The sequence below is a fragment of the Prionailurus viverrinus genome, chromosome X (genome assembly GCF_022837055.1).
Source record: "Prionailurus viverrinus isolate Anna chromosome X, UM_Priviv_1.0, whole genome shotgun sequence".
Lineage (NCBI taxonomy): Eukaryota > Metazoa > Chordata > Mammalia > Carnivora > Felidae > Prionailurus > Prionailurus viverrinus.
The window spans coordinates 6,321,256-6,347,182 of record NC_062579.1 but is presented as its reverse complement, the minus strand read 5'-3'; the positions used below and the strand labels follow the sequence as shown (position 1 = coordinate 6,347,182).

The window sequence follows — 25,927 nt, the reverse complement described above, 5'->3', positions numbered from 1 at the left end:
AGAGAGCTTCCCTGCCCTCCCCTCGGCAACCCCCACCCTCTCCCTGCTTCCCTTCCTCACCTGTGGCCTTCCGTGCCCCATTCCAAAATGCCTCCATCAGGGACCTTGAGACACTTCTTGGGGATAAAACTGGCTCTGAGGAAAATATGTGATAAACAGAAGAAGCTAGTCATTGTAGGGAAAAAAGGTTGCTTAACAGCAGAAGCACACCAGAAATGGCTACTAAAACAATCAAGTATATATTTTTAAGTTTGTTTATTTATTTTGAGAGAGAGTGAGCAGGGGAGGGGCAGAGAGAGGAAGACAGAATCCCAAGCAGGGTCCACACTGCCAGTGCAGAGCCCTGCACCAGGCTCAAACCCACGAACCATGAGATCATGACCTAAGCTGAAATCAAGAGTCACTCAACCGACTGAGCCACTCGAATGTCCCTAAAACAATAAAGTATCCTAACACTTTCAGAGACTGCTCAGCAGCCCTGGTCCTAAACAGAGGCTATTCTGGGGCTTAAAGAAACTTAGGGTTTGTTCCTTGGTCACTCAGATGAGTGAGTACCTATTGATGGCACTTCCTGAGTTCATTCTATAGCAAATATACATCAAAATGTGCCCCCGACATCAGGGTAAGAGCATTTGACTGCAAAATGTGCCCCCAACGAATCACCCTGATGATTTTAAAGAGGAACACAAATTCAGTTTCAGTCCTTAATTTTTTTTTTTTTTTTTTCTGTGATTCATAGTCTTGGTGTCAGTACAAGAAGATACTGAACCTAGGGGCGCCTGGGTGGCTCAGACGGTTAGGCGTCCAACTTCAGCTCAGGTCGTGATCTCATGGTTCATGAGTTCGAGCCCCACGTTGGGCTCTGTGCTGACAGCTCGGAGCCTGGAGCCTGCTTTGGAATCTTGTGACTCCCCCTCTCTCTGTCCCCTCTCCAGCTCATGCTCTGTCTCTGTTTCTCAAAAAATAAATAAATGTTAAAAAAAAAAAAAAAGATACTGAATCTATCGCTCCCTTGTCTAGGGACAATCAGAGAAGACTATCTTCAGACACGGCCAAGTGCTTACAGATCTCTGACCACCTCCTCAATGCTCTGTCTTCTGTTTGGACTGCTTGGACTGTGCCCTGGGGTCTCTAAAGACCACTTAAAACAGCATTGAGGGCAGCTGTGCTAAAGGACTGGCCGTCAAGCCAGGTCTCGAATGCGTTTTCTCAAAATGTCTCCCTATTCCCTCCTACAAGCCTTCAGCTTCTACAGTTCAGTGACAGCGTATTTAATAAGAACCATGATGCCACAGGTCACTCACTGGCACGTTGTTGGGCTTGTCACATAGCCTGCTTTCTGTTGCAGCACGAAATCAGAGCCATGCCCATGGGATACCTTAGCTAAGGCAGTGCTGGGGATCCAGAACCATCTACCTTAGAAGATCCAACGAGGGTGACCCAGCATCCTGGTCTGCTCAGGACTTGAGGGGCTTCCTGGAATGTAGGGCTTTCAGTGCTAAAATGGAGAAACTTCCCGGCAAGCCAAAACAAGTGGTTCACCTGATGGGGCTGTAAACATCTTTGCCTCTTTGGAAGCACAACCTTCGGTTACTAGATATTCCAACTAGATCTAGAAGGGATAGCATAGCCTATTAAAACTTCTGGGGACTTCAGCAATCAGCTACCCTCTCATTTTTGCAGAGATACTCAGACCCAGAGTGGTGTAGACATTTTCCCAAGGTCACACAGCTTGCTAGTGGCACGTCAGGAACCAGACTCTACGTTGCCACACTCCCGATTTAGGATTCTGTCCACTGCATGCCATCGTTTGCTTTCCCAGTCTCTTTTTATCGCCCCTTTAAAGTGCAAAATGCAAGAATCAGTCTCAGCAGCAGGAGCATTGGGCTTCACGTACCCACACTCCAGGTTTCGCAACCGACATCTCTTCAAGGACGAGGTGGTGCTGGACGTGGGCTCGGGCACAGGGACAAGTGGCTGGCATCTGACGTTCTCATCTTCCCGCACCGAGCCACACTGTACGTGACGACCACCAAAGATCGACAGTACAAAGACTACAAGACCCACCGGTGGAAGAACGTATACGGCTTTCACATGCTCGCATCAAAGACACGGCCATCAAGGAGCCCCTGGTGGAGGTGGTCATCCACACCGTCAGAGTGGCAGACTTGACCTTCACCCCTCCCTCCTGCCTGCAAGTGAAGCGGAATGACCACGTGCATGCCCTGGTGGCCTACTTCCATACTGGCTCCCTCTCTGCCACAAGAGAATGGGCTTCTCCACCAGCCCCGAGTCCCAGTACCTGCTGAAGGGGCACCTGTCTCCTCCCACCTGGGCCAAACCGGCCCTGCACGAGCCCAGGGGCTGCGGTGTTCTTGGGCACTGTTGGGGCTCTCCCTTCTCCTCCTTCCCCCACTCAGAAGGGGGTCTTAGGGCCTGGGTTGGGGATGGCATTTACGCCAATAAATCCTTAGCTGGGGGGAAAAAGTGTAGACGGCCCTTACGGTTTTGTTGTTGTTGTTGCTGTCGTTGTTGTTGTTGTTGTTTTTGCTGGGGGGAGGGGAGGGGAGAATCTCACGCAGGCCCCACGCTCAGCACAGAGCCAGACCCAGGGCTCAATCTCGCGACTCTGGGATCATGACCTGAGCTGAAATCAAGAGTCAGACCCTCAACCGACTGAGCCACCCAGGGGCCCCGTGCCCTTACTGCTTGTATCGGGCACCACTTTTGGTTGTCGTTATGCTGAGGAGGTGAATCGAATCGGGTTGTTGTGAATGGCCTCGACTGATCCCTGTCTCCGTTATTGTATGGCATTCTTCCCCAATTCACAGTGCCTTGGGTGAGGGGATCACGCTTATGACCAGATCACAGGCACGTGGCTTCACAGCTAGAAAATGCGTGACAATCTTGCTTCTTCCCATCTACTTATATTCTTTCAAAGGGAACATGCAAGATGCCTGCTCTAAAAGTTGAAATTAATGTACAAAACAATCAGTTCTTTTTACTTTTTTTAAATGTTTATTTATTTTTGAGAGAGAGACAGAGCATGAGTGGGGGAGGAGCAGAGAGAGAGAGGGAGACACAGAATATGAAGCAGGCTCCAGGCTCCGAGCTGTCAGCACAGAGCCCGATGCGGGGCTCGAACTCATGAGCCGTGAGATCATGACCTGAGCCGAAGTCAGACACTTAAGTGACTGAGCCACCCAGGCGCCCCCAAAACAATCAGTTCTAAGCACGTCAGAGGCCTCATTTAATCCTCATCCCATACCTACGAGAGGCACTATTGTCCCGTTTCGTGTCTGTGGAAACTGAGGCACAAGGGAGGTGAAGCAACCCTCCCAAAGAGCTTTTGTTGTTTTAACTCTACTAAGTGGTGAGGTCTGTTTCTGAGCATCACACGCTTTCAGGGGAGAAAAATACAGCTCAGAGACTGCAGTACAGCCAACCAATTTACAATGGATCTCTGGGACGCAAGGGCAAGGAGAAGGTGGAGGGCTGTATTCCCAAGATACAGGGAAATAAATCATAAGGTGAAGATCTGTAGTGAAAAGGAGGGTTCTGTTGACTTCTCTGTGCAATATACGTGACGGATATGGGGATACGTTTCAGCCCTCAGCTTCCCATCTTCGTTGGCCATCTTCACTCCGACATATGGTGTACCAAATGCCCGATGCTGTCCTGCTTCAGCCCCTGCTGAAATACAGCCATCTGGTTCTGGAAAATTCCGCCATGAATTATCATCCATCATGGCAGTCCGTTCACAAAGCCCTTTCTGGCCTCCCTAGCCTGATTCGATCTTCCGAACCCCTTAAGTATTTCCTCTTTCCCTTTGACACTTAGCCTCTCCTCCCTGTAGCCCAGCTGGTGGATTTGGAAGGCCTGCCACACGAACTGAAGAGGTGTGGCGGCATTATTAGGTGTAATTGTCAAGTTGAAGAGTTTTTGGAGTGTCCACCTCTCCTTCGTGTTCTTCCTCCTTTCCGGTATATTTCACCATGTTGTGCCTTAAACTGTGATCTTCTCCTGCAGACTTGGTTTTAGCGCTTCATATTTTATCGAGACTTTGAAGACAAAATGTCACCACTCTCGGCATTATCCACACTTCGAGGCTCAGCTTTAGCCAGAGAACATAATTATACATTTGCTTTGCCCCATGCAAGTAACTTAAAGCATCACTGAGTAGCTAGTTGCTTTATGGGAGCAGGAAACTCTTTTTGGTGCTACTCAAAGCACAGCCCGTGAAAAACCTCTGTGGGGCCTACATGTAAGATTGGTCTGCTCCAATCTATGGACACTGAACATGACTACTTTAACGTGTAAGCACACCGTGCAATCTCCAATTTCACAGGCAACATCTAGAATTATCAACTTGGATGCCTTACGTGGCACAGCTGTTAAACTTTGGGACAAGGAGACTGCTGGCCAGCCCTGAAAGAAATACCTTCAACAGGGAGACAAGCTGAACTCCACCCAACTTCTGGCTTTACTGTAATTTTAGACGCCAGGCTATCATCGTGAAGTAGCAAACACGTTGAGGTACCCCCATCAAAACACATCCCTCCTTCGAAACACAGCACTCCGCGATGACAATACAAACCACGGCAGAAAGTAGTAGCATGATTTTATTGATGTGGTTTAGTACAGTGTTGGGACAATCTTAAAACCCTATATTCTAAAAAAATACAAGCACTGCAAATTATATTTTCTTGAATCTAGTTGACATCTAACAGAGGCAAGTTCTAATACGAGCATCCGTAAGCTGATTAATATAATTTAAGTTGGAAGATGAGCAGCTTTGGTATTTCTGTATTTCTCTCACTCCCCTTTTGGCTGGATATATGGGAGTCCAGCCCCGTTCAGCAGAATTGGACAGAACCAATCTACTGGGCTCATTCATTCATCACTTCAATTCATCCATCACTTCAATTCATCATCACTTCAATTCATCATCACTTCAATTCATCATCACTTCGCTGTTTCCAGGCAAGCAGCAGGGGATACCCAAGTTCTGGGATCGGGCCACTCCTGAGGTCACCTTCGTCATCCTTCTTGAAGTGAAACCATCAAACGGTTAAGGACTACATTGCCACTGTGTGTGGCCAAGTCTAGCCTAATCAGTTAATGTACCAGAAGTACTTGAAAACAAAAAGTGAGGCTAAATGAGAGAAACAATCAGTTCATGATAATGACCATGCAGATTTTTTTTATGTGAAGATTTTAAAACTAGCTCTAGATCTTAGAGTCCATCTTAAGATGAAATGATTACCTTTAACTCAACTTTCTGCAGTCACGTCAACGCGTCTACACTAGTATCCCAAGGCCGTCTACCCACGCGCACTCGTGGCTACATTTTCAGTTGCCTGTGCGTAGGAATTCCCAGAAAGAGACAGCACTCATTTATTGAAACTAAAAATCACATACATCGAAATAGGCTCTTTCCAGATCTCCAGTCAACTCTTCCTAGATAGAGCCAGTCCATATCGTAGGGCTGATGCTAACAGGCTGTAATACCACTGTTTTCTCAGAAGCCATTTTAAGGTACAGCACAATGCACTGACCGAAATGATCCTTTTAAATCTCATGGGGCGCCTGGGTGGCGCAGTCGGTTAAGCGTCCGACTTCAGCCAGGTCACGATCTCGCGGTCCGTGAGTTCGAGCCCCGCGTCGGGCTCTGGGCTGATGGCTCAGAGCCTGGAGCCTGTTTCCAATTCTGTGTCTCCCTCTCTCTCTGCCCCTCCCCCATTCATGCTCTGTCTCTCTCTGTCCCAAAAATAAATAAACGTTAAAAAAAAAAAAAATTTTAAATCTCGACCTCTGCTGCAGTGAAGTCTGAAAGCTTAAAGACTGTGGTTCAAGTCTCTTAATGACTTAAAGATCGGATTTTCTCACCTGCAGAATTTAGAGCAGAGGGTCTCCTCTCTTTGAGTTTTGAGATTGGGCAGAGGGAGAGACTGTTACTATAACCAGGGCTTTGTCTCTGAGGCAGATTCTCCTCTTTCGGGGCTGAAAAATTCAGGTGGTTGTGCACCAAGGTGCATCTAACAAAAGTCACAACATCCTCCGCGAGGCATCTGCCACCGTGTTGACATGATCTTAATAGAGCAATTAATGCTTACTTATTTGTGCTTTTTGTCATCAGCCTTACCCACATTTTTCATTTAACAGTTTTAGTTAAAATAATCAGTTGACTAGGAGACTTGCTACTTTTGAGGCAAAGGCATATGAAATTCAAATGAAGGATGGAATGTTCAACTACTCATTTGGTGGCTGTCACAAAAATTCACCTTTTTATTATGTTAAAAACAAAATAACAATCAGACTAGTGCGTTTGAGGGGGCTTAGGGGAGGCTGTGCTTTGGTGGAACCCCACAACATGAAATTCTCGCAAAAAAGGCAACGTGAAAGCTAGAGCTAAAAACAGGCCGTAAAATAAGATGGCGGGACAGGAGCCGCTCAAAGAGCTGTCCCCCTGGGATGGCCAGAGCACAGCGTGAGGGCCACCAGTCAGCCCACAGGGTCTATCTCGACACTTTCTCAATCAGATCTGTTGCCAAACACAAATTTTGCAATTTCAGAACGTGACACTGCAGGTAAGTGATAGTTACACCATGTTTTTCAGAAGTGGCAATAACAAAAAAGACACCAAACTACATTGCCTCTGATACGGCTAACGTTTATCAAAAGGTAAACGTGTCCGTGGCCATCTTAAGCCACATAAAATTTGGTCAAATTAAGCACAATAACCACAATGGTTCATTTGACATCTGGTTACTTAAAAAAAAAAAAATCAAAATTCAGGGTATTATAAATTTTCTAAGATTCACTCCGAAGTAAAAGGCTAATTCTGTATACAGGGTTTTACCCAAATGTCCATAGGCATTATCATTATTTACACAGAAGGCTTTAATCTGAAGTCACCTTTGGCAACCTCAAAATATATAAACTATGAACTTACACAGTGGAATTATATATATTTTGAGTTGTGGCCTCAAAATACTGAAGAAAAAAAAACAAAAACAAAAAGGTCACCTACTAGAACAAGTCGGGATGACAAAACATAGCTCATTAATGACAGTTCACTTAACAAGATGAAATAACCACCACCCTCACCCCAAACTGGAAATAAATGGTCTTGAGCTTGAGGAGGAGAAAAACCATGGCTCCTGCGGTATACAAAGATCGAATGCTTTTTGCATTATCCTATAATTGCTGAGTCCTAAAACTAAGAAGAGACAAATGCACACAAGCCAGCAGCCAGAACAGGCCTGCTCCGTACCCCACGTCCGGGATCTATAGCGGGACGTGGCTGAACAGGTAAGACACAGATTCACCGTTGTGTGTTCTTCGGATCGCCTCTGCCAAGATCATCGAGATATCAATAACCTAAACGCCAACAGAAAAGGGGAGAGGACAGTGGGACATCTCAGTCATATTTAATTAAAAACTTAAAAGCCAGAGAGCTGAGAAACGATTTCTCCAGGCCACCAAGACGTGCTACCGTCAGTCTTCTACACCCATTTCTTCTGAGAGACAGTGTGGGTCTATCTTCAACTTACAAACACATACGGGATCCCGGAAGCGAGATTTTCAGTACAGATACTCAGAGGCTTTTCAGAGTCGCTGTAAATCAGAGACACCCTTTTCTTGGGGTGTTGGTTGTTTTTAGATTCATTTTACTCAATCGTTACATGGATGGTTCTTTTGTCTCTTGGTTTCCAAAAACACAGTGACTGTGTCCCTTAACAGCACGGCTGGGATCACCTAACTCAGGGGTCAGCGATCAGTAAAGGGCCCAGTAGTAAATATTTTCAGCTTTGCAGGCCACACTGAACTCAGTCACTGTAGCCTGACGACAGCCACAGACCATCCACAGATGGATAAGTGTGGGTGTGTCCCAAAACGGGGACCCAAATCCTTTTAACTTCGCTCAGGGCAGTTGGTAGAACATGATTATCACCAATTCTCTAATGGCCTCCCAAGTCAGGAAGGACAGGAAGAAGGAAAGCTCTAAAGATCCTTAGCGTCGTGTGTGTTTTTTCCCTCCATTTTTAAAAACTGTGGGGGCGCCTGGGTGGCTCAGTCGGTTAAGTGCCCGACTTCAGCTCGGGTCATGATCTCACGGTTCGTGGGTTCGAGCCCCGCCTCGGGCTCTGTGCTGACAGCTCGGAGCCTGGAGCCTGCTTCGGATTCTGTGTCTCCCTCTCTCTCTCTGCCCCTCCCCTGCTCATACTCTGTCTTTTTGTCTCTCAATAATAAATACACATTAAAAAAAGTTGTGGTAAAATACATATAACCTAAAAATTGCCATTTTAACCACAGTGGCTTTAAGTGCATTCTCAATGTTGTGTAGCCATGGCTATTACCCATTTCCAAGCTGTTTTCGTCATCCCCAACAGAAACCGTCCCCAGTAAACACTGTATCCCCAGCCCCACCCCCCCCCCCAGTCCTTGGCACCCACCACCCTAGTTTCTGCCTCCACACTGGACTGCTCTAGGTCCCTCAGAGGGGCGGGATCACACGCCGTGTGTCCTGGTGAGTCTGCTCGCTTTCACTTAGCATAACGTTTTCCAAGTTCATCCACGTTGTCCCAACGTGTCAGAACGTCCCTCCTTTTTAAGGGAGAATACTATTCCACTGGACGGATGGACCACGCCTCGGTTGTCCATTCACCCATGGATGGACATTTAGTTGGCTGCTTCTAGCCTTTGGCTACTGCGAATAGCGTGGTTTATGAACGTGTGTGCACATGTTTCTGGATGCACGTCCATTTTCAAGTTTGGGGCTCCGGAGGCAGATTTACTGGGTCAGATGGTCATTCTGCTTAGCTTTGGCACGGCCCGTTTTTTACTGCCTTTCCAGGGTGGTCTGGCTGCCTGCCTACTTCTGACTTTGACCCCCGCCGACCCCAGCCTTTCCCAGACCTCGCGTGAATCGCGCCCTGTGTTACAGGCAGCCGTGACCTCTGCCAGCTCTCCCTGCGTTTGCCGTCACACGCAGAAGGACTCAAAGCTATCTTGGGGGATCGGATGCAGGTTCCTCGTGGCTTCGTTCTGCCTACACTGTAGAAGTACCTGAATCTTGGGACAGTGTCTCATTTTGTCCTCTTGCGGAATGGTGTTTGTGACCACAACAGCTTCAAAGGCGGCATTATTTATTCTGGAAATAGCTGGCCCAGAGAAGATCCCGTGCGTCAGGATAGCATAAACTTTGGTGGCTCCAGCTGAGAGTAGCCTGTGGAACAGGAAACAGAAAAATTAAGGGTACACACGTATTCTTGAAACATCCTCCCCTTAGGGTGAGTTAAGAAGCAAGAAGTGTGGGGCGCCCTGGGTGGCTCAGTCAGTTAAGCGCCTGACTTTGGCTCAGGTCATGATCTCACGGTTCATGAGTTCGAGCCCCCCCATCAGGCTCTCTGGTGTCAGCACGGAGCCTGCTTCGGATCCTCTGGCCCCCGTCTCTCTCTGCCCCTTCCCCGCTTATGCTCTCTCGCTGTCAAAAATAAACAAACGTTAAACAAACAAACAAACAAACAAAAAGCAAAAAGCGTGGGGGTGCCTGTGTAGCTCAGTCGGTTACATATCCGACTCTTGATTTCGGCTCAGGTCATGATCTCACGGTGGTGGGATCGAGCTGCATGGGGTTCCATGCTGGGTGCGGAGCCTGCTTGAGATTCTCTCTCTCCCTCTCTCTCCCTGCCCCTCCCCTGCTTGCTCAAGCTCGCTCACTCTCTCTCTCTCTCTCTCAAAAAAAAAAAAAAAAGCAAAAAGTGCATTCCACAAAAACCAAAAACGAATTTCACTCACGTGTATTAGCCTAAAAAAGAATCTTTTAAGCTGTGTACTGGCAAGACACTTTGTATTCCATTAAATGAGGGATTATCAACCTTGGCCTTGGGCCCACACAATTCTTCACTGAGCAGCATCCCCGGCCTCACCCCACTAGCCACGCCCTCCCCTCAGTTGTGACAACCAAAAAAGTCTGCCGACACCGTCGAATGTCCCCCAGAGAGCACACGTCACTATAAAATGATTACTGCGACAGTCTGCATTCTTTGTTTCGTGCTGTCTTTGAAACCTGGTGTGCACACTGGCCGCACCCCAAGTGTCCCAGGGCCACACGTGGCTGGGGGGTGGGGTGGCCCCCACTCCCCACAGCGCCGCTCTCAATCCTTCCGGAGCCAGCAGCTGAGGCAGCTGGAACGAAGGCGGAACAGAAGGGGCCAAGGCCCAGAGACACCCGCAACACGGTCTCTTTTCTTCTGTGCTCGGTTTCAGGGGCAGCGCCCTCTCTGACCCTTTTTCAAATACACTGAAAGCGCATCCTTAAAAGTGAAAACCGGGCCATAAAGGCCTGTACTTTTTTTTTTTTTCCCCACCAAGAAACAAAATAATAAATGGGCCTAGAACATCCTTTGGTCTGAAAGACCACGCCCAAGCCACCGCAGCAAGAATTAGTAGAAACAGGCCCCCTTTTATTTTTTTTAAAGCTGCCACTTGGGGCGCCTGGGTGGCTCAGTCGGTTAAGCGTCCGACTTCGGCTCAGGTCACGATCTCGCGGTATGTGAGTTCGAGCCCCGCGTCGGGCTCTGTGCTGACTGCTCAGAGCCTGGAGCCTGTTTCAGATTCTGTGTCTCCCTCTCTCTCTGACCCTCCCCCGTTCATGCTCTATCTCTGTCTCAAAAATAAATAAACGTTAAAAAAAAAAATTAATTAAAAAAAAAAAATAAAGCTGCCACTTTTCCTTTCTTAATGACACGTTCTCCCGTTTGCCCAAACCGTCCACGTACTTGTCCGCAGCGTGGCAGATGGTGCCACACGTGTCCGCCATGTCGTCCACGAGGATGGCCACGCGGTCCTTCACGTCGCCCACCAGAACCATCCGGTCCACTTCGTTTGCTTTCTTCCTCTCTTTGTGAATCAGGGCAAATTCCACATTCAGCCTGTCCGCAATCGAGGTGACCCTGCTCCGAGACACCGAGACGCCGACAGAGGACAGACGAGTTAAACACTGTCAGCGTTAACAAAAGCTGTAGTTTAGGAACACGGTAGTTTCAAGCTGTAGTTTAGGAACGCGGTAACCAACCACACCCAAGATCCGGAGATAATCAGCTCTCACTAGAAAAGCCAGGCCCGGCCTGGGATGCACAGTAGGCAAACCACGGGGACAAGTGGGCCTTGTGTTTGTGGCAGTTGGGGATGAATGCCAGGTGCCTGGACCACTGGATAAAAGTACCAGATGAGAAAGCGGTGTGCCATTTGTTAGTGTTTGTGCGTACTTTTTAAAAATCACACACACAAGACTCTTCCGCCTTTTTTTTTCTTTTAAAAAAAATTTTTTTTAACATTTATTTATTTTTGAGACGGAGAGAGAATCAGCATGAACAGGGGAGGGGCAGAGAGAGAGGGAGACACAGAATCGGAAGCAGGCTCCAAGCTCCGAGCTGTCAGCACAGAGCCCGACGCGGGGCTCGAACCCACAGACCGCGAGATCATGACCTGAGCCGAAGTCGGACGCTTAACCAACTGAGCCACCCAGGCGCCCCTCTTCCGCCTTTTAAAATCAGCGTCCGACTCTTAATCTCGGTCCAGGTCAGGATCTCCTGAGTCCGGAGTTCGAGCCCCACATCAGGCTCTGTGCTGATGGTGTGGAGCCTGCTTGGGGTTCTGCCTCTCCTTCTGACCCTCCCCCACTTGTGCTCTCTCTCTCTCAAAATAAGTCAATAAACTTTAAAAAAGAAAAAAGAGATCACGGGCATGTGTTGAATTACAAGGCTGTACACCTGAAACTAACATGACACTGTATGTTAACTAACTGGAATTCAAACAACAACTTCAAAAAAAAAAAAAAAGGCCTAAGACAACAGCCGTGTGTTTACCAGCACGAAAACACAGTGTATGTGAAAACAAAAAATTACGGGCACAAGGAAAATGCAGTTATTCAGAAACTGCCGTTTGCTCAGTCTGGGGTGTAGCCAGGGGGCTCACAAATAAATCCATGTTAACACGTCAGCTTCTGCAAATGGCTTTCACTACACTCGGGGCCTTGAGATTTGTAAACCAGGCGTTTCTCTGCTCATCTATGGCAAATGCTCCAAAGTCATCCCCTCAAAAAGGGCAGAGCGGGCAAGAGAAAGACAAGGTGGCAGGCCAGGCTTATCGGTGAGGCACTTGGTATACAACTCTTCTTTTCCTTGTATACGAGAGTTAAGACTTACTCCTAACAAATGATGTGGAGACAACGTATCACGCAGAAATCTTAGGCAGGAAAAGCTGGAACAAAAATAACATACATATTTTCATTTCCACTTCTTCTAAACCCGTCTTTCCATTCTTTGCCCCCAAATCTCAATGATTTCGTTTCACCAACGTCCCACAGCAGTGTCAGGTGAACGCAGACTATCTCAGCGGTGGTGTTACCTTCTAAGGTTTCTTTTTCCTTAGCTGTCCGCCCAATCGAGCTTCAAAGACAATCCAAGAGTGACCTCTTGTGGCAATATTAAGTTTTACCTGCAACAAGTCAGCCTTTAAAGCTTTTACTAAGGCATTAAGTTCTAATTGATCAGATAATCAATTAGATTATTTTCTTTCATGAAATGGCTTTTTTGCATCACGCAAAGATGGCGCCAATAATGTCAAGTGCATGTACCCTGCGTTACCTGTGCGGTTGTCCTGCCAGGTGGGGAACAGCTTAGTCCAGAATAGGAAGAAGAAAAGGAGAGGAGGTGGCAAAAAAATCTACAACGTGTGCCCCCAAAAAGCTGGACTTTTCCTGGCAGAGGTAATAGGGGTGGTTTAAAGGGGATCTGAAAAAAACAGCTGGCCGTGAACTCTGGTTAGTTGATTCTGCATTTTGAAAAGCAAGGGTTGGCAAGTGGATGGGGGGATTTGGTATATAAGATGGTGTCTCAAATCAACAGGGATTCTTCTTCACTCTTAGCTCCAAAACAAATACCAGATGGAAGAAAAACTGGAACGTTAAAAAGGAAAAGGGCAATTTACTTTCAAATATATGAACTCGTGGGAGAAGAAAGATCGACAGAAGGGTGAATTCTTCCTAAACCCAGAAGCCATAACGTGAAAAGGAGATAAATGAGTACAGAAGAATGTTCTAAAAGTGCTGCGGGGAATAAAAATGCACCAAGGCAAGAAATCCTGCCTCCACAAAACTCCTAATGAGTCAAAGGGAAAGGCCTCCAGCCAATAAGACAACACAGGAAGGTACGAATAGGCCGAATAGGCCATCTTGGAAAATAAACATGCGAGAAAGGGTGCGTGACCTTATCCACAGCAACCAGAATTAACAGGAAAAGAGACCATATTATCACTATCTGGTTAATAAAGTCACCGGCATTCATACTTGGGACTGTCGACCGGTCTATCTTGCCAAGTGAAAGACTTGGCAACTGCCCTCGGAACGTATCCTGCTTGCAAATGCGTACCCAAGGTAGGAAGTTTGTGCTGTAGGAGTGCGCGTCAGAGTACAAAACACAGTTCCTACAAGTGTGGGGGGGGGGGGGTCATGTGAAAGGAAATAGGACACATGCACACAAAGGACGTACCCCTCAGCTATAAAGAACGATGAAGCATTTGGGGCGCCTGGGTGGCTCATCGGTTAAGTATCTGACTTTGGCTCAGGTCATGGTCTCATGTTCGCAAGTTCGAACCCCGCATCGGGGTCTGTGCTGGCAGCTCGGAGCCTGGACCCTGCTTCCGATTCTGTGTCTCCCTCTCTCTCTGCCCCTCCCCCCTTTGTGCTCTGTCTCTCTCAAAAATAAACAAACACTAAAAAAAAAAAAAAAAAAAAGAACGATGAAACACTGCTAAGACCGAACAAGGAAGTGGCGTGGAGACTGGAGACTGAAGAACTGTGCACAGCACATCACCCTTTGTGTCAAATAAAAAGGGAGACGTGTGCAAACAACAGAATTCTGAAACTGGGAAGAACTGAGGTCTCTAAAGAAGGAAATGGGGGACGTTACCCAATTTGAAGGTTTGCTAACAGCACGTGTATTTTTAGACTCTCTATAAAAAACAGCATTGGGATAGGAAAGGCCACACAAATGTATGGAATCTATTCTTTTGGTTGATCAGCTGCCAAAGTCTGTCTTGTTCTGCTTAAGGAAAAGGAATACGCCAGACACAACGACCACGTATTACACGATCCGTCCATACGAAATGTCCAGACAGGCAACACAGGAAGGCAAGACAGAAAGTAGATCAGGGGTGGCTGGGGGGAGCGGGAACACGGAGTCACTGGCTGTGGGTACAGGTTTCTTTTTGGGGTGGTGAAAATGTTCTGGAATGTGACAGTAGTGAGGGGTACACTGAATACGCTGAAAACCACTGAGCTGTGCACTTTAAATAGGTGGATTCTGGGGCGCCTGGGGGGCTCAGCCGGTGAAGTGTCTGACTTCGGCTCAGGTCATGATCTCGCGGTCCGGGAGTTCGAGCCCCGCGTCGGGCTCTGTGCCGACAGCTCAGCGCCTGGAGCCTGCTTCGGATTCTGTGTCTCCCTCTGTCTCTGCCCTCCCCTGCTCATGCTGTCTCTCTCTCAAAAACAAATAAACATAAAAAAAAATTTTAAAAAGCGGCCACTTGTTCAGCTCTGTAACCCTGTATCAGGCCGGAGGAGTCCCCGTATATGAATGCAGATTCCACGGCGGCACTTAATGGAAGTTTCCAAGTAAACCACAATCGTTTCCAGCACGAGGAACTGCACAATGTCACTCCCGTTCCCCGGTGTTCTTAAGCAGACAACACTCGCTGTGCTTTGACCTGGAGGTCCCGGCTGAGGGCCCTGCTGCTGCCCGGCTGGGGTCTTTGCAAGATAACTTTCTGTTTCTGGCTTTTATGTATTTGTGTCTCCTTCCTGTCAACTGCCACTTCCTGCTGCTGTCGGAGGCCCAGCCCCACCTGGTCGTCCCCTTCTCCAGAGCGGGGAACCGAACTGTCAAGACAGCAGCTCGGCGCTCACCGAGGCTCTTCTGAGAATTAGGACCTTCGCTTCCCTGCGTGGCCTTTAGGACAGCTTCCTGGGCTCCTCATAAGCTTTTAAGTTTCATTCTAGGCCCCTCACTGGGCTGCAGGTGGACGAGGGAGCCAAATGAGGCATCTGCATTTTAAAGACGTCCTGAAGGTCAACCGTCACAGGTCACTCTCCCGGCACATGTAGCAGCTGGTTGCCTTTTGCACCGGACTGATGGACAGAGCTCTTCTGCTCCTCTCCCTTCCTGATGGAGACCCCTACCTGGGCACTCAGCCCCATGCCACCCTGTCTTCCTCTCGCAGTTGGCCGCCGCACACTTCTACAAGGTCAGCAAGCCTCAGGCCGCAGTAAAGCACCCCGTACCGAATCAACGTTCTATCATCGTCACCCTTCATCGTGAACTCGGTACCGACTGCTCCTTAACTCCCGGAGTCTGCAAAGCCCGCGAGATTTGCAGCTCCGTACCGTGCTTTTAGCACCACGTCAATTTCTGTCCAACTCAGTAATTTTACAGTCCAGTAATCGTTCCGTCACCCCCACGGTGCTGGCGGCCCGCCGCCGTGTTATCTGCACACGCTGGCTCTGGGTGGGCTGCACCCTCCCGGTTTTTGAACTTGCATCATCAGGCATGAGGTTGTCTTCAGTGCGGAGTGCTTACTGAGCAGCCGGGCTGGTGGGATTCTCCCACTGCAGGAGCTCTGTAGCCTGGGATCAATTTTTGTGTAAATTTTCTCAGCGTAGGGACTCTCCTGCCCCACATTGTGCGGGGGTGGGGCGGGCACAGGGGCAGGATGCAGAGTTTGACGTGTATCTGCACACGGCACAGGCTCTCAGTTTGATTTCTCACGGGTGGCTAATTTGTCCCCCCCCAACCCCCAAAGGCCTGAATGAAGACTGTCTCCCTCCCTTCTCTCTGGAGACCTCTATGGGGACAGCTAACACTTAAATTACCAGCCTCTTCCTGGATCTGATACCCAAACCCCCAGGCCACTCGAGCATGGTTTTCAGCCCTTCTTCACTTCCTGGTCCCGGATACCTCCTTTGTCCTCGGTGCTCGATAGACACAGTTTTCTTTCTTAATCAGAAAAACGTAACTCAGGGCACCTGGGGGGCTCAGTCGGTTAAGCCTCCGACCTCAGCTCAGGTCATGATCTCACGGTCCCGGAGTTCGAGCCCCGCATGGGGCTCTGTGCTGCCGGCTCGGAGCCCGGAGCCCGCCTGGGATTCTGTGTCTCCCTCTCTCTGCCCTTTCCCCGCTCACGCTCTGCCTCTCTCCGTCTCTCTCAACAATAAACCTTAAAATGAAATTTGTTTAGGAAAACATAACTGAAAAAATACCTCAAGTAAAACATGTTCTTTGCTGGAAACAAATGTGTGTGTGTGCTTCTCTCATGAAGGAGGAAATGTTAAAGTTGACGGCACCCTTCTCTGCAAGACTGTAGACCCCTTATTCATTTACGAAAATAGAGCATTAAGTAATTTAAAACACGTGCTTCCTTACCTAACACGTTAAGAAAAAGGAAAAGAAAAACGACGCGCACTTGGCTACCTTTTGGCTCCCCCGGCGTCGGGTGAAACTATGATACAGTTCTTCCACTCGGCGATGTTCTCCCGGATCCACTGCAGGACTGCGGGCTCCGCGTACAAATTATCCACGGGGATGTCAAAGAATCCCTACGGAGAGCAGTAAAACTTGAATTTTGCATTCAAAAGAAGCCTTTTCAGCAGACTCCCTTCTCTGAATTTTAACAGAATTAAATCAAAAGACAGATATGTTCCAGGAGCCTACTTCAGTCCCATCCATTATGTTTGGAGACACATTCTATTATATTATGACTGCCTGTGTTTTTTTTTTTTTAACGTTTATTTATTTTTGAGACAGAGAGAGACGGAGCATGAACGGGGGAGGGTCAGAGAGAGAGGGAGACACAGAATCTGAAGCAGGCTCCAGGCTCTGAGCTGTCAGCACAGAGCCCCACGCGGGGCTCGAACTCACAAGCCGTGAGATCATGACCTGAGCCGAAGTCGGACGCTTAACCGACTGAGCCACCCAGGCGCCCCCTGCCTGTATTCTAAGCAATAGAATGGCTTTGCAAGGGAGTGAAGAGATTTGTTGTGTCTCAAGCACCTTATTATAAGCTAAATGTTTCACGTTCGCTGTATTACAGAGTAGGGACAGTACAATTCGGCCTGTTTCATAGATAAAGGAACTCAGTTATGAAGAGGTTAAAAAACATACATTACAACTCTGCCATTCTCATGATTGTCGAGAAGCTGAGATGGAATTATACAGTTTACTACCAAGAAGCCATTCCCACCGCCCCAAAACTGTTTGGACAGAGGTTGGTGGCAGAGTCAGGGGATAACTACATTGAACTATAGTCTCAAGTTCAATAAAGACGAAAATCCCAGAGAGCCACCGTATGCAAACGCGACCACGAGTAACGTTACCTCCCTCGAAAACAGTTGAACAGAATCAGGATTTAACCACTTGCACTAAGCCCCCGATCACAACCGAGGGCAAGAAAGAAAAGGCGGGAACCTGGATCTGAGAGGCGTGCAGGTCCATGGTGATGATGTGATCTGCCCCAGCCACTGACAGCATATTGGCCACAAGTTTCGCAGAAATCGGAGCACGGCTCTAAAAAATAAAGGCAGAGGTTTTATAACAGCAGAAGAGAAGGGAAGAGATATGTGAACAAAATCGGCATTAACCACTTAAAGTCATTTAAGACTTTAATCATTTACATTAATTAATTCCTAATAACAAGGAAGAAATTTACATCATAACAACAAAAGTTCTTCATTCCATTTATTTCACCCAATGTTACCAGCTTGACACTGTGCAGCGAGAACAAGTATCAAAGAAACAAACAATGAAACAGTCGGTTAAGCATCCAACCTTGATTTCAGCTCAGGTCATGATCTCATGAACCGTGGGATCGAGCCCCATGTCAGGCTCTGCACCGACCACGTGGAGCCTGCTTGGGATTTTTGCTGTACTTCTGTCTCTGCCTCTCTTCTCGCTTCCCTCTCTCTTCTCTTTGTGCTCTCTTTCTCTCTCTCAAAATAAATAAACATTCAAAAAAAGGAGAGAGAGAGACTGGTTATCATCAGAGGCCCCTTGGAGGAAACTGCTTTTAAGGTGTGGCCAGCAGAGGGGAGAAACCAGTGTTCCAGAAAGAGCAGCACGTGTGACGGCACCGAGGCCAGGAGGTCACATCTGGGGACTGAAAGCTGGGTGGCCACAGGCACTGGTCCAAGAGGGAGTGTAAGGGAATACTGGCAAGGGAGGCAGGGGCCAGCTGAAAGCCAAGGTCAGGTCTTCAAGAAGACTTGATATACTGCAGCTGGAAGCCGAATGCTGTCACGAATTACTACACGAAAACCAGACTGAAGAAAGAACAACTTCAGGTGATTAAAACTTTGGTTTTTCAAGAAGGGATACAAGGTGATTTATTGACACTGTATCTTCTTTAAAGTTACCTAACTTCTCCATAGCTGTAGTTCCGCCATCATAAATCCTGGCCAATAACTGTCTACATCAAAAATTACATAAAAGACTACACAGAGACTGAAGCTAGGAAAAGAGGTCAGCATTTTACTGTAAACAGGAATATGCTCATATACCAACCCCCCCCAAAAAAAAAAAAATATATATATATATATATATATATATATATATATATATATAAAAGCTTAAAAGATTTCATTCAGACTCACCCAATGTTATGTCAATTACACCTCAAACTGGCAACAAGAAAACATTTCAATCACAATAGTAACAAATGAACCATCCCTACAAAATACACAGAGTATAGAGTAGATTCATGTAAAAGCATACACGGGAAGGAATTACATCATAAAGTCAACAGATCATGTGTACTTTCTCTGACACACCATACTCTTTTAAAAAGCAAACAAACATTACTTTATAATAACATACTGTGGACATTCGTAACGGGAATCCCCACAAAAATGGAGTCGGGAGATTTGGGAGGGGAAGCTTTCCCACCCTCCCACTCCTAGTCAATTGCAGACACAACCAAAGGGGCGGATGTGACCTTGCACAGACTTGACCTTGCACATGGATACTGCTCTGCTACTCCAGAAGGAAGAGGCGCTTTTCCCGTGCCCAGGAAACAGTTCAGAAAATGAGAAGCCACCACTCTTTGAACCCCCAGTTTCCTCCAATGGACTTTTAGTTCCTAAGAGCCCCCCAACTCCCCCCTTGTCTCCTTCAAAAGCCTACCTTTCCTTTATGTCCCGGACTTGCCTACAATCTTGTCACAGCTTTTTTGTTCGCAATTCTCTTTTATTCCTGAATAAACCCATCTGTTGCTGGTAAAATAACTAGCAGTGTCTATTTTTTTTTATATTTATTTATTTTTGAGAGAGCACAAGTGGGGGAGGAGAAGCCAGAGAGAGACACAGAATCTGAAGGAGGCTCCAAGCTCTGAGCTGTCAGCACAGAGCCCGACATGGGACTCGAACCCATGAGCCGTGAGATCATGACCTGAGCCGAAGTCGGATGCTCAACCGACTGAGCCACCCAGGAGTCCCTGGCGGTGTCTATTTTTAAAGTTAAATGTTACTTGGTGATCAGAGGGGAGATCCAGAGAGGACCCCCGACAGCTGCGGGGCGGGTGAGCAAACAGGTGCACTACCCACGGAGCAGGTTCGGCCACTGGCCACTGACAAAATCCAAAGGCAGAGGGACGAGCGGTAGTGAAACAAGAAAGGGATTTAGTTGAGCGAAGTCACCACCGGGAAGACAGCGGACCAGCATCTCAGAGACTGTCTGCAAAGTGCCAGGAACACTTCTAGGTTTAAGTAAGGAAAATGCGGGGCGAAGGTGGGGGGTACGTGCAGGTGGGTAGTGAAGGTCAGGGCAACCAATCATTTGTCTTGGGGTCCATCACGGGGGTCTTGCTGGCACAGGGAGGTCCTTACTGCTTGAGCGGTAAGTTTGGGTTCCCATCAGGGGATGCTGTGCCCTCAGGGTGTTCTGCCCGAGTTAAGAGAGAAGCTGGAGGGGCGCCTGGGTGGATCAGTTGGTTGAGCGTCAGACTTGGGCTCAGGTCACGATCTCCCGGTTTGTGAGTTCGAGCCCCGCGTCCGGCTTGCTGCTGCCAGCGCAGAGCCCGCTTTGGATCCTCTGTCTCCCCCCTTCTCGCTGCCCCTCCCCCACTGATGCCCTCTCAAAACTAAATAAAACATTAAAAAAATAATAAAACAAAAGAGATAAGCTGGAGAGGAGAACTTAATTAGAAAGTAGACTGAGGACAGAATGCAGACGGTTGAAGTCCTCTTTCAGAACCAGGCTGGCCCTCGGTCTGATTTCATTTTCAAAATCACACTTTCCACTGGAACTGCGCCTCCCAGAGCTGTGCGGGACTTTCATCCGATTCCTTCTGGAACCAGGCTGGCTCCCGAAAACCCTCTAAGAAATGGGATCCCAGTCACCGAAATGTTTTGAGCGCTTTGAGGACACCCACCGCCCCGCCACCCACTGGGACTCTGGCCGGTTTTAAGTTTAAGCACTATGGGCCCTCCACACGCACATTTATAAATAAATGGACTGACTTAACCAGAAGTAATTTAGAACTTCAATGGCCACTATGGGGAACTTTCAATCTCCCCAAACTTAATTTTCTCAAAGCTGAATTGGACAACAACCATGGTTCGAAAATGACAAAACTGAATGGGATTTCTATTTTAATTGGTATTTTGAAGCTTCCAAACACTCTCGGGAATCTAAAATTGCCTCTCTCCAAGATACAATTTATAAACTGAAGGAGGCAAACAATTAAAAAGAAAAAAAGGCTTCTGGGGCCTCTTCTCCACCCCGCACCCTCCCACCACCAAATATTCAAACTTAGTTTCGTTGGGCGAAACTAGCCCAGTGGGAAAATCCTGAGCGGGATTTAGAGAAACAGACCCCTACCCTTTGGCAAGATGCTAGAAAACTTGCTGGAAATCGCCAGTAAGCAATTATAATGGCTTTTCCTAAGCCTGTTGACTGGAACAAAATTCAGGCTTATACACAGAAGCTTGATGAATCCATTCACGATTATTATAATCGACCCCAAACTATCTTTAAAGAAAATTCTGGTCTTCCTTTAGGTGCTGAATCCATCGGGGTAACATTTAAGTCTATGTTTATGAATCACTGCCGCAGGCTCTTTCCCCTTTCGTTAAGATGACCAGGATGGGATGGGCAACTGACCACTTCAGATTCGACTAACCTGGCAAACTAGCTTGCCTAGGTGAGTCACCTAGAAGAAAGAGGGCTAAAATTTTCAGTGTTCAGCTCCAACAAATGAAGGCTCCTAAACAAAACCAGAAGCGTAGTTTCTGCTACCGTTTCCTTTCCAACGTCCTAATTCCCCATGATGGGTGCAGACAGCAAGATGGAGTCACTCATGTCAAGCAGGAGCCTGTATCCAGCAATGATGCCAACAGTTAAGGGCACTGCAGCTACAAGATTATCACCAAGACCAGTACCAGCTGACACCCCAAAGCCCCTAACCCGCAGAAGCAGAGTCTGATTTGATAATCACCCCCCTAGGGGTCATCATGGTCTCCTGGGTCCTCAAGATGGGGGTCCCGGGGTCCCAAGGGTGTTTCGTCCTTGAAACTTAAACTATTCATGGCTTTGTCCTTCCTTATTAGTCTATTAGCTAGCTCTTCGCCCCTTTTCTGTTCCTAGTCTAACTGTGGGATGGTTCTCATCAGTAAGGTAGGTACCCGTGCAATGGGTGCCTGGGACACGAAGGGCTTTGCCCTTTTCACCATCGTTTTTAGGTATTTACCGAGTGCCCGGATCTTTCTTTCTTTCTTTTTTGCAACCTACTGGCTGCTATTCACAACTTCTGAACCGTGTGCGGCTCTATTTCCCACTTATACCTCGCATGTGTATACAGGTTTTTCCACATTTTCTGTTTGCGTCTTTCTGCCAAGTTCTAGGCTAACTTGGCCAGTAGTGGCATTTATCTTTGCAACGTCCCCAAACGGTTTAATCCTTCTTAACCCTCCAAGTGCCTTTCTGAGGCAATCTCCTCTGGTCTCGGCTGTGACTCAGTTCCCTGCCGACCACGCCAACTGTCGCGAGCACGCCGTGAAGGCACACGCACGAGTTGGGTCTTTGCGCAGCGCCAGCGGTGCTCGGTCCTAAAGCAAGGTGAACGTAATGAGAAAGCGGGTTCGGGATTCCAGACCCAGTGACATTGGAGCCCGTGATTAACTTGGCCTCTTCCCCGCACAGGGCGCAGGACCTAAGAGGAGGCACACGACGATCGAGATAACACAGGCGGTAGGAAGTGAACGAGGCCGCCGCCAAGTCCGTGTGTGGGCGCGCAGCTGAGAGGAGGCCCCGGGCCGGGTCCGCGCTCGGCCCTCCCGCTCCTTCTGTTCAAGCGGTGGAGGCTCTCCGTTCTCCTTAGCCGGAGCCTTCGGCGGCCCCTGCCTTTTCAGGCGCTCAGACGCAGAGGGTCACGTCTGCGGGGCCCGACCGCTGCAAAAGCCCTCCCCCTTTTAAAGGGATTTGGTCAGTCCTAGGCGCCTGCACCCCTCCCCTGCTTCTGCTGCTGATCGGTTCTGGGGCGTCGTCAGCCGGTGCCGGTCTCGGGGAGAGCTCATCGTTGTTAGTACCCTCAGCCGCTCGTATCATTGCTCGACGCAGGCCCCTGCTGGACAGGAGTGACTCCGTCTTGCTGTCTACAGTGGGGCTGCCAGGAGCTCCAGGCGTTCTTCCCAATCATCCCTCTTGATCAGCTCGCAGCAACGACTATCCAGATTGGGAAGAAGTCTGTCTCTGTCGTTCCCGACACCGCCATAAAGCAGCCCCTGCCCCGGAGCGCTAAAACACTTCCAACAGTGGGGGTCTCTGGTCAACCTCAACAGGCTCCCATCTCCGAACCGGCTCCCTTTTGTCATGGCCCTTTTAGAGATATACACCCTTTCTTCCCTGGTTCCTCCACCCCTCCCTACTCATTCACTGGGCCCAGATTTCTTAGAAAAATAGGCTGGGGGTACTGATCGCTGATCATTTATTCCTACTGGCTCAGCTACCGTCGTCTTTATGGGTAAAGTCTTCAACGGACACCAGCAGCATCCACAGGGTACCTCCCATCAAGATTCAAACTGATCCCTAGAATTAATAGCCTACACACAAAGAAGCCTTTCAAGGCATCATGCCCACCGCAGAGGATGACAAGGCTCAGGGCCTCATTATCCCCTGCACTGGTCCCTGTAACACCCCAATTCTACCTGTGAGAAAACCCAACGGCCAAGGACAGAACTCTATCCAGGACCTCTGAGCACTGAACAGCACCGGGGTCCCAGGGCACCCCACTGTTCCCAACCCTCACGGGCTACTGACATCCATTCCCACGGATCTGTTCCCATATGCCAGTTGATAAGGATAGCGAGTATCTTTTTACCTTCATTTCGGAAGGATGGAAAGACACCCGGAAAGTAATGCCCCAGGGTTACACAGAGTCCTTAACCCTTCACAAACCTTAAAAAATGATTTGAATGACACAAAGTTTTCTGCCGGCTCTATCTTGTCACAATACACAGGCCCTTTGCTTCTGTCCCCGTTCTCAAACCTCTACATGGGAAGACAACATCCACCTGTTAAAACCTTTGGCCTTAAAGGGACATGAAAGTCTCCGCAGACAAAACTGACAGTTTGTTCAAACTCAGGTTTGATATTTAGGGTACATGATCTCAGAACACAGACCAGATTTGGATCCAGGTAGACTCTAAGGCATCCTCAATTTCTCCAAACCTAAAACTAAGTGCCAATCACAAGGCTTTCTTGCACTGGCTGGCTATTGTCGAAACTGGATTCCGAACGTCCCTCGCACGGCTCAGCCTCTGTGCGCTTTACTAAAAAATAACAAACCTAACCCTACTATTTGCAAAGAGGGGGAGGACACAGCCCCTTGAGACTTGAAAGCGAAGTCTACCAAAAGCCCCTGCCCTCAGACATCCTAATTAGCAACCTGCCTTTTTTTTTTGGGGGGGGGGGGGGACAGAGAGAGACAGAGCATGAACGGGGGAGGGGCAGAGAGAGAGGGAGACACAGAATCGGAAACAGGATCCAGGCTCTGAGCCATCAGCCCAGAGCCTGACGCGGGGCTCGAACTCCCGGACCGCGAGATCGTGACCTGGCTGAAGTCGGACGCTTAACCGACTGCGCCACCCAGGCGCCCCAGCAACCTGCCTTTTTGTGAGCGAGACGTGAGGGGATGCCCTTGAGTCCTCCCCCAACATCATCCCAAAGGGTATTACAGCCAACCAGCCCCTCTGGCTGGGGGACAGTCCCCTTGCCCCAGGGTCATTCCCGCCACTGTCCTCTTAGTCCAGGCCACTGATGAAATAGAAAGAGCAAACCTAATAGACACCCCTGCTAACTACTCCTCATCCAAGTAACTCTCACTGCGAGAGCCTTACCTGGGCCACCTTCTCCCCCCCTCCCCTGATGAAGCCCCTCCCAAGTGCCTAAGGCTGACAGATCACCTTTGGACTCCCGGTGACAACTTATAGGAAACACCTCTCAGGATACACACTTTTCCCAGCTTACTAAGGGTTCTTAAAGAATAAAAATGGGAGGGGCACCTGGGTGGCTCAGCCAGTTAAGTGTCTGACTCTTGGTTTCGGCTCAGGTCGTGATCTCACAAGGTTTCGGTTCAGGTCGTGATCTCACAAGCCGTGGGTTCAAGCCCTGCATCGGGCTCTTTGCTCTCAGCACACAGCCTGCTTGGGATTCTCTGTCTCCCTCCCTCTCTCTCTCTGCCCCTTCCCTGCTCATGCTCTGTCTCAAAAATAAACAAACATTAAAAAAAAAAAAAAAAGAGTAAAAATGGTAAATACCATGCTGGACATGCTACTACAACTCCCTTTGAAGTCCCTGAGGCCTGTCACCTTTATCTTCAGCCTCTTCGGCCAACAAGGCTCACTTATATGCTCTTACTCAAGCCTGTATTTTAGCCGAGGGCAAAACCACAAACATTTATACTGATAGTCAGTATGCCTTTGGGGTAGCTCATTATTCTGGAATGTGACAGCGGCAACAAGGTTTCCTTACCCCCAGCGGGGATGAGATTAAAAATGGCCCCTACATCCAACATCTATTGGGTACCATACTTTTGCTGGCCGCTCTGGCTACGAAGGTTCCCAGGGGTTCCAGACGCGACCCCCTGGGGGCCAAGGGATACCACCTTGCTGGTATTTCCACGTGCTGCTCTCAAGGAGACTGACACCCAGACCTCTGGCATGTTCCAAAGGGACGTTCTTTCAAATGACAAATGAGAAAAATTGACCGGAGATGCCCAACAATTAGCCCCAGAGGAGGAGAGTCAATATCTGGAAATCTACAACTATCAGTTGAATAAAGAAAGCAAGCTCGGGTTTGGACCAAATCACGATCTGGTCCTCCCGGAAATTCTAAAGCTCCCTCTATGTCCCACCACGCACACATTCAACCATCGGCGTACTGACAGAATGATAGCATTCATGAACCCATATCGATGGGAACATATGAGGAAGGCCGCAAAAAGGGTCTAGTTTACTTGGCTTGTCTCAGTGGACCAACTGAGGTTTGGCAAATGGATTTCATGCAGCTACCCCCCATCTCGTGGATAGAAGTATGTTTCAGTCATGGTTTGTATGTTTCCTCACTGGACCAAAGCGTCCCCAGTAGACAGGCCAGTGCCTCTTCTGCGGCTAAAGTTTGGTGAGAAAAAATGACTGTGTCTCAGATCCTCCCCCTTTTGGAACTCATACATTGTCACCCTTGGAGATAGAGGAACGACCGTGCATTCTGGCCCCTCCCTCTTTGACCCACAGTTGATAAAAGGAGACATCTTCAGCACTGTAAAGGTCCGGCTGCTTCTATTAAACATACCCATGCTCTGCTAGAGCAATCTTTTC

At 48.4% G+C, this 25,927-nt stretch overlaps 1 protein-coding gene across 1 annotated transcript in view; it reads right to left on the bottom strand.

The window, feature by feature from the left end:
* Positions 1–4,604: 4,604 nt before the first annotated feature.
* Positions 4,605–25,927, bottom strand: part of PRPS2 (phosphoribosyl pyrophosphate synthetase 2) — a 36,073-nt gene continuing 14,750 nt past the window's right edge. Inside the window, exons 3-7 of the mRNA XM_047843989.1 lie at positions 17,529–17,627; positions 16,536–16,660; positions 10,788–10,961; positions 9,073–9,232; positions 4,605–7,383 (exon numbers count right to left, since the gene is read on the bottom strand). Coding sequence (XP_047699945.1) covers positions 7,291–7,383; positions 9,073–9,232; positions 10,788–10,961; positions 16,536–16,660; positions 17,529–17,627 — 651 coding nt within the window. The 3' untranslated portion in view covers positions 4,605–7,290. The remainder of the gene's footprint in view (positions 7,384–9,072; positions 9,233–10,787; positions 10,962–16,535; positions 16,661–17,528; positions 17,628–25,927) is intronic.